The 8,841-nt window shown below is 39.6% G+C and overlaps 2 protein-coding genes across 2 annotated transcripts in view; one reads left to right on the top strand and one right to left on the bottom strand.

Annotated features, from left to right (window-relative positions):
- LOC109839502 (uncharacterized protein At1g04910) overlaps window positions 1–940 on the top strand; it is a 22,186-nt gene extending 21,246 nt beyond the window's left edge. The window contains exon 9 of the mRNA XM_020407959.1: window positions 173–940. Within this exon, the coding sequence (XP_020263548.1) occupies window positions 173–446 (274 nt within the window). The 3' untranslated portion in view covers window positions 447–940. The remainder of the gene's footprint in view (window positions 1–172) is intronic.
- Window positions 1,836–5,557, bottom strand: LOC109836186 (ASC1-like protein 3). Its single transcript, XM_020404063.1, has 7 exons — window positions 5,493–5,557; window positions 5,236–5,403; window positions 4,396–4,607; window positions 3,576–3,731; window positions 3,058–3,243; window positions 2,208–2,386; window positions 1,836–2,109 (listed from the first exon to the last, which is right to left on the bottom strand). The coding sequence occupies exons 2-7, from the start codon at window positions 5,344–5,346 to the stop codon at window positions 2,090–2,092; spliced, it is 864 nt and encodes a 287-aa protein (XP_020259652.1). The 5' UTR covers window positions 5,347–5,403; window positions 5,493–5,557; the 3' UTR covers window positions 1,836–2,089.

The raw sequence follows: 8,841 nt of genomic DNA, 5'->3' as shown, positions 1-8,841 counted from the left end.
ACGACTTAGGGGCTATAAGTTCGAAGCAATGCAATTAACCCTTTTTAATGGTATCAAGAGTGTGACCCAATTGGTAAATTGATACCTCCTTGATTTAAATAAATTACGGACCCTCTTAACATTCTTAAAAGGTTGCCCATGGTGATCAACTCTCTTCATATATTTGATGCAGGAGGTACATGGGGCACAAAAGGACAATACGGCCAAACGCAAAAAAACTTAGCTCATTATTCAAGGCAAGAAACGTTACAGACTGGGGAACATTTTCGAGGAAGGTGAAGGCATGCCAGAGAGGTTTCATGGGAGAACCCGATGAAATGAGACCAGGCCGTGGTGAATTTCACGAGTTTCCATATTCTTGTGTATGCCAAAAGCCAGCAGAACCAAAAGGTTTGGGTGAAGTCGGCAATAATGATCAAAAAAGATTGCACAGGCTAACAGAATAGAAACTGATCAAGGATACTAAGCAAGCATATTGTTCTCCATTCAAGTTCAAATGGAGTGGAGAAGCATTAATTGGTTTTCTCCAATCAAGCCAATGATGACAGTGTCAAGTTCACAATGAAGCCAAAATTTGCCTGTGATTTTGATGGCTGAAGTTGATTGTGACAACTTAGCTCGACTAGGTTGGTCTTGGTTTTGATGGCTCATAATTTTGCCTGTGCGTGCTGATGTAGAATTAATGAAGGCGGTCTGGGTGGAACTTGGGTGAAATGTGTTGCGCATGTTCTGGTTGAAGTAATGTAATCTTAAGACGCTACGTTCTGATTTGTTGCAGGTGATTACTAATCTTTGCCTGATGGAGAGCCTCAAAGGAGGTTAGTTTGTTACCAGGCGTGTACATCTTTAAGTATGATTATCGTATGTTTTGTTTCCCCGATTTCATCTCTGTGCAGAACTTTTGGCCATTTCTCAAATCTTTAATATTGTATCTTTTCTATTACTTTCTTCTTTTTTTTTATAGAAAATGTCGACAGGTTTTCAATATTTTGTTCAAATGTTTGTTATATGCTAGTCCAGGGCTGGTGTAGTTGAGCAGGAAACTATAAATGAAGAGCCCAAACAAACTGTGAGCGCCCGTCATCAGTGCTGAAAATGTACAGCCAAGGGTGTAGATACAAGAAAATCTGGATGCTGCTTCAAAATTCATTTTCATTAGCTGATGATAAGTGCAGTTTGCCACGGAGGCCAACTGTTGGGTTATGCAACCAATTAGATACTAGTTTTCAATCACTATTTTGTGAATATTCATTTAGTAGTAGCTGGTGGTTTTCTTTTGTACTTTTCGCTAACTATTTGATACGTATTTGCCAATTATTTGAGAGAGGAAAAAAAACAGTTAATTTATAGGGTTTTCTTCGTGGGAACCACCTAATAAATACGACGATTATATAGAAACTGGCTACAAGTTTCAATCTATATCAAAACCACCTAAACACTATGTTTTTCCTTCAATTAACCACCCACGTCCATGTTCTCTTGAACCTTTTCACCAAAATTCCGTTAATACCCTTATTAAGTAATAGAAATTGGGCATGGCAAGTGCCCTCGTTAAGGTTATTAATGGAATTTTGATGCAAAGGTCAACACAAATTGGGCGTGGGTGGTTGATTGAAGGGAAATCATACTTTTCAGGTGATTTTGGGATAGATTAAAATTTGTAGGTGGTTCCTATATAATTGAAAATAGATGATTTCTATATTATGTTATATTATTTATTACTCCGTTTCTACGATAATCCTTAAAATCTCAAAATTATGGGCTTTGCTCACAGGTCATACAGAGCTTCCAACAACTCAAGATGACATTTACTACAAATCCCATGCCAGCCAGAAATAGAAATCGCTTTATACTTACGCTTTTACACCGAAAAGCAATATATCAGTCGCACAAAAACAAAAATAAAAATAAAACACATACATTTAAAAAACAATAAAGGGGGAAATTCGCTGACATCAGAATTGAGATGCATAAATGAACAATGTACCATAGCCAATTGCTCCCTCATAAGTTTTACAATGAGGGCATTTGCGAAAGAGCGATTTTCGCCTGGGAGAAGAAACAAATTTGAGCTCAGACTGTCACGCCGTCAATCATCATCTTCAGAATCTGTATCAAGATCAAAATGAGAAATGTTTTTATTGACACGTAAGATTTTTTTTTTTTACGGATTTAGAAAACTCATGATGGGTATGCATTTGGTTTACCCGATCGAATGTCACCCCCAACTTTTCCTTTGTTACACATCTGCTTCATGATCATGGCGCAGATGAGTTTCCACCAGTACATGTGGAACACAAGCAGGGTGAGGAGCATTGTGTTGAAAGCGTAGTACAAAGCCAAGGGAAAAGGTTTCAGCATCCTGAAGGATTTTATGGACTGGTAACTGTGGATAAAACACAAGTCACAGCTCTTGTTGAGTCTCTTGTTTTTTTTTTAGCGAAAAAACAGGGTGAGATTCCCTGTTCATATATATATATAAAAGAAAGAAAAAACAAATTTACATAGCTTGGTGAGAACGAACCAAATTGGGAAGGAGAGGAACCGGGAAAGATGTTGCCGGAGGGGAGCGGACCCTAGTCGTCACCCTCTAGGCAACAGCTTCACTGTTTCCCGACCTTCCACAAGAATCCAGCCAAAGGAAATAACAAAAAGAAAAGGAAAGAAGAAAAGTGAAGGAAGAAAATATGGCAGAGACCACTACAACCGATCTTCCTCCGACACATGAACTAAAACTTTGGAAGGAAGGGGGCAAAAAAAAACCCCACCCATTAACTCTGGACTATTATCGGATGAACCCCCATAGCTTTCAAAATATCATAGCCCCTTAAAGTTTAGTGGTTATCAGGAAACATCATTTAAGATTTTCTCAGAAACCCCTCCCCCCCTAAAAGCGTGAACCACAATTTCATTGGCAAAAACATCCCCTGTGAAGTTTTGCCTACGCTTGTGAAAATTGTGGTTAACACTGTTAGGGGAGTTTTCTAATAACCCTTAACTTAAAAGGAATGTATCATGGACAGAGATAGTGAATAAGATTAAGCTGTACTGGCAAACCTTGAGGCCGGGATTATCCAGAAGGGAAAGAATACTAGCCGCAATATGAGCCATGAAACTGCAAAGAACCCGAAGAACAAGCTAGCTCCCATCTCGATTCCTGAATACTTGAAGAGTTTGGCCGCCTCCAGAAATACATCACTAGTGTCATGCAACGCGAGAATAATTGTTCCGATTCGAAAAAACCTGAACCAAACAAACTTATGAAATGTCACTCTATAACTACAAGAATGAATATCAGTGTAACATATACAAAATTTTAAATAGCATACAGAAATGACATATTTACGTCTTACCTTTCCTGCAGACAGCCCATGATTCTAACAAGTAAGAAATTATAGAAGAAAAAAAGTGTTGATCACAAAATCATGTAACTAGAAATGAGGATATCTTCATGAACCCCTCATTGACCATCATATATATGAATTAACGCAAACCCTTCTTAGATTATAAATTGAAAGCATGATAAATGAAAACCCTGAAGCAACAGAACCAGTTAACGACTCGTAACTAATTACCTGGTTATGTAGGAAAATCCAACCAAAGATGAAGTTATTATGTGATGAGACATCATAATAGCGAAATCTTTTCTTCGCGTTTCCCATGTGAGAAGAGCAGCAATGCCGTATACATAAAATCCACATTGGCACATGTAGAAAAGCTTCACTGCAAGGCTAAACAGGGAGGGGGGAAAAAGAAAAAGAAAAGAAAAGAAAAGAAAAGGTCAGCAGATGCTTTGCAATTTTGTAATTACACAAATGTTCACTTCAGTTATGAGTTACAGATTCTCAAACATCAATTCTGAATTGGAGTAGAACAAATATGCATGTGCATCATCCATGGCCAAAATTAGCTCCCAAACCCTACTACATAATTACTAACAAGAAACGCTAATGATGTTAACGTGGTAGTACTAATGGATACAATGAAATGAGTCACCACAGGGTTAAATTGGATTGAAATGTTCAAAAAAAAAAAAGAGTAAGATCCTTTATGATGCCTTATAATTTCAAGAACAAATCTTGGAGGGGCCTGTGAAAACAAGGTCATGCCCATAAATTCAAGATAGTATAAGTACCATTTTAGATGGTAATGAGAATAAAGAAAAGCATTTTGGAAAAATATATAGTAATCATTTGTGTGAATTATCGAGAAAATATCTTCAAACTTGCAGTCCGGCAAAAGCTATTAGAGAGGATATCGTCGATAATCAAGTCATTCGCTTATCAATCCAGCAGACACCATGCTAATATAAAACACTTCTTACAGATCAAATTTGATCAAGAACTGTTGAGGGTCAAAAGAATGGAAGTTTGTGTAAATGAATGGTGTACTCACTCCATCTCTTGATTGGGCCATCCTTGAAAATAGTCCTCGGTGTTGAGTGACCACGTTTGGTTTAGCATGATCAAAATAACCCAGAGCTGCATGCTGGCATAATATGTGAACTTCCACATCGACTCGGAACACTTGATAATCTTGGACTGCTTAGCATCATCTGTTGCCACTTTACCAGCATTTGCATGTCTCAGCATTATGTTAGACAGGGGCTGAGGTCATACATAAACATGCAACACTATTGTCAGTTGAGGGATCAGAATACAAAAGTCTTGCCCAAAAAAGGTAATTTCAGCAGGTAAAATACCTTACAGTTTCCCTTACCTTGCACTTATATACCATCCCATCACTTGTTTTTGGCGGCATTTATATACTGTGCAGTATTTAAAAGTTGCGCTTTAACGCTTTATGTTATGCAGATGTGAGAATTTTGCACTCAACATTTTGCATGCGGCACTCGCAAGCTAATTTAGAAATTTCAGCTCTTTATGTTTCTTGGATTTACTGTTAAAAACGCTCAAATTCCATTTTAAACATACCCAAATTACATTTTAAGATGGTATATATTATAGTGGGTATAATACTAAAATTAACAGACGTTAAGGTCTACAAAGTTCTAAAATTAGCTTGTGAGTATCACAAGGAAAAAAAATTCATGACAGAATTTCATCACCTGCGTAACGTAAGGTATTAAAGCGCAACTTTAAGAAACCTCAGGGTGTATAAGCGCTACCAAAACAAATGAAGGTACGTAAGTGCAAAGTGGAGAAAACTAATTAAGGTATTTAAAGCTGTTTAGGCTCCCCCAAGAAGAAAAACAAAAGGTAAGTAAAGAAGTACCTTGTAGAGGAGAGCGTCTAATAGGAGCCTAACGATGCCAAAGCTCAACGCGAACACCGCCACCAGCCAGAAATTCGACTCCTTGGGCAGCCCAACCCCTCCTACTTCCATTGCTCACTCTTGTTTCTTAACCTTTATTAATTTTTATATCAACTTCAAAGATCAAAACTACAAAAAAACAAACAAACTTTTAAATGTGAGAGCATTAAACCCCATTTTTTTTTTTATTTCTAATTTTTAAATGACAAACAAATTACCTGCTCCCCTTATTAAAACTGAATCCCAACAATCAGAACATGCCTCTATTTTTCTTTCTGATCAGAATGGAAGAGAAAGAGAAGGTTTCTCAGATTCAAAACCGTTGGAGAAGAGGAATTTGAGGACTAGTTTACATATAAGCCCGTTTCATTTTCACTTTTAAACAAAATACTACATAAAATCTCTTTTTCACAACACCATACCAAGTCAACAAATCAAAGCAAGACAAATTAATGGCACCATTGCATGCAGGTAATTTTCACGTGCTGGCAACTCACCTCCTGTTTAATTTCTCATATATGCATACGCATGTATAAGAGAGTATATTTTCACATTGATCGTACGACTAATCGTATCGTATTCGTTAGCACAAAAACATGCCACTAATTAGCAAAAAAGTTGACAGTGATACACATTTGTTGCATGGAACAAGGACATCTGGTACCTCAGACGAAATAAGTATATGTGAAAACGGTGAAGGAATTGTGAAAAACGTGAAAAATAACCCAAAACAGACTCCACCACACCCTGGTGTGGTGTCTGCCATGGGTGTGGCAGAATCTGCCCTGTCTGTCATGGGTGTGGTCTGCGCCACACCCTGGTGTGGCAGACTCGTTTTTAGAATCCTAATCTATTTGGGATTGTGTTTTGTTATAAATAGAACCACGTTTTTTAGGGTTTCTAAAGGAGAGAAAATGAGAGAATTAGCATTGTTTTGAGCACTTTGAGAGGGAGATATTGTGAGGGAGTTGAGAGCTTTGGTTAGGGTTATATTTGAGTGATTTTGTGAGTTATAACCCGTTGTATTTCTCCTTGTTTGTGGAAAAATTTGTAGTAAAAGAAACGAAGGAAAATTAATTTGTATTCCTTTAATCTCAGTTACAATTGGATTTCCTGATTACAAAAGAGAGGAGAATGAATTTGATTCTCCCATTTTTTTAATTCTGGGTTCTTCACGGTGGCGATGAGATGCTTCCCTCGAATGCTCGCGTCGAGTTTGCTTCTCGTTGACGATCCGATGTCTTGTTTCACTGGAACGTGATCTTCTCCTCACGATTTGACGTTGTGGAGGACGTGCGTGGCAAGTTTGAAACTCTGAACGAGTTGATTGATCTTAACCGTAATTGGTTAGACAAGCCAAAGATCTCCTTTTCTGTTAAGGAGAAGGATCTAAAAGCCAGCCCGAGATCTCTTCTTTGCTGCCCAAAAAGAAGGATCCGAACTAAGCTGATTTCTTAGTTATTTATAGGGGATTAAGGGGTGTAACCGCCCCCTAAATTCGCTCCTAAGTGGGGCTCATGGGATGTAACCGCCCCTTAAATCACTCTTGAGTAGAGTTGTGATCTCCTCAGATCATGGGAAAACGGTTTTGAAACCGTTTAGCTCGTGTTTGAACGAGTCAAACGCAAATCCTGCATTCTGGAATGCTGCGTCTGGCGGCGGTTAGAGTTGCGTCTGGCAGCGAGTGAAGCTGTGTTTGGTAGCGGTATAGAGTTGCGTCTGGCAGCGCTTGGAGCTGCGTTGGGCAGCAGTTGGAGCTACGTTGAGCAGCGGTATAGAGCTGCATTGGGCAGCGGTATAGAGCTGCGTTGGGCAGCGCTTGGAGCTGCGTTGAGCAGCGCTTGGAGCTGCGTTGAGCAGCGGTTGGAGCTGCGTTGAGCTGCGGTATGAGCTGCGTTGAGCTGCGTTCGTGACTATGAACGCGATGCGTCTTGATGCTGGTGTGCGGGGAGGACTTCCACAGCTTGATTTGAAGAGACCGTCGATTTGTAGTCTCTTTCTGTCGAAGCGTTGCAAAGATCGTCATTTTGTAATCTTTGCTTTAGCTCTCTGATATGTGAGAGTCGTCAGATTGTAACTCCCGATGTTGATTATGAAGGCTGTTTGATTAGAGCTTCCATCAGTTGTCGTGAAGGTCGTCAGATTGTAACCTTTAGCGATCTACGTGAAAGTCTTCAAATTGTAACCTTCTGGAAGTCGTCAGAGTGAAACTTCCATCATCGGTGTTTTGATGGGGATCAGCTATCTATTGTGGTTTTTAGACAGCCTATACTCCTCCATATAGTGAAATCTCTCATCCTCTCCCCGTGGACATAGGTAATTGCCGAACCACGTAAATTCCTGTGTTTGTATGTGATTTTGGTCGTTATTTTGTGAATTGCACTCGTGTTTGGTTTTGGTTTTCTTCTCTCATCGCTCACCGACTCATTTGGTTGTCGAACACGCTTCCGCACGGCGCGTAACAAGTGGTATCAGAGCTCAGATTTCAGATGTAGGGTTTTGGATTAGGTGGAGGAAGATTCAGTTGGAAGCTTGGTTCTTGGAGTTCTAGGCTTTGGTGGAGTTAGGGTTTGAAGTTGCCGTTGAAGATCTCGTTTTCCTCGTGTGGTTAGGAGTTCTATTTGAAATCCAATCTAGGGTTCAGTTAGGTAACTTTTAAATTCTATAAAGTTTGAATCTTTCTTTGCAATTTGGAGTTTGTGATTATGGGTGAAGAAGTTGGTGAAAGCAGCAAGATGACAGGTACAGTTCAAGTGGGTTTTCAGAACACTAAGATTAGTGTAGTGAAATATAACGGCAAAATCAATTTTGGTTTGTGGATGAGCGACGTACAGGATGCGCTTAATGCTTAAAATTTAGAGAAGACCATCATGGTCGATGTGAGGCCACCTAAATATGAAGAGGCGGTATGAGAAAAGATGAATAGGAATGCTTGTTGGGTGATCAGGTCCTGTTTGGAACATGAGCTGAAATATGATGTGATTGGGGTGACGTCTGCGATGAAGATGTGAGAAATTCTTAACAATAAGTATCTTACGAAGAGTGTTGAGAACAGGTTGCATTTGCTACGTAGGTTATTCAGATTCCAGATGTCCCGAGGCACCTCACTAGAGGCTCATGTGAACAACTACACTAAGTTGTTATCGGACTTGGCGAATGTGGATGAGAAGATCACGGATGAGTACAAGGCTATTATTCTTTTAGGCTCCTTACTGGATGAGGAGTATAATACCTTCGTGCTTACTTTGCTGAACGGGAGATCTTCTATCACTTATAGTGAAGTGACTAACGCATTGACGAACTACGATTTGAGGAGGAAGGATAAAGAGACTTCCTACGCTAGTACTTCAGGAGAGGCCTTGTCGACGAGAGGTAGAAGCCCATATTTGAAAGGTGGTAATCGAGGAAGGTCAAAGTCAAGAGGTCGTTACCAGCTAGCTAAGAACCAGTGTGCGTTCTGCAAGGAACTAGAACATTGGAAGAGAGACTGCCCAATGGTCAAGGAAAAGGAGAATAGCAAGAAAAAGGGTCCGAAGGCCAATGATGTGAATGTTGCGAAAGGCGATG

This window comes from Asparagus officinalis, chromosome 4 (assembly GCF_001876935.1).
Source record: "Asparagus officinalis chromosome 4, Aspof.V1, whole genome shotgun sequence".
Lineage (NCBI taxonomy): Eukaryota > Viridiplantae > Streptophyta > Magnoliopsida > Asparagales > Asparagaceae > Asparagus > Asparagus officinalis.
The sequence above is the reverse complement of the archived record's forward strand: the minus strand, read 5'-3'. Positions and strand labels throughout refer to the sequence as shown.

What these genes read in the sequence shown, in the direction of transcription:
- LOC109836186 (XM_020404063.1), bottom strand. Translation starts at nt 5,346, where the DNA reads ATGGAAGTAGGAGGGGTTGGGCTGCCCAAGGAGTCGAATTTCTGGCTG. An exon ending in GGATTTTCCTACATAACCAG is followed by an intron (nt 3,244 to 3,575) that starts GTAATTAGTTAC and finishes TGTTTGGTTCAG; the next exon opens with GTTTTTTCGAATCGGAACAA. An exon ending in TGGGGGTGACATTCGATCGG is followed by an intron (nt 2,110 to 2,207) that starts GTAAACCAAATG and finishes ATCTTGATACAG; the next exon opens with ATTCTGAAGATGATGATTGA.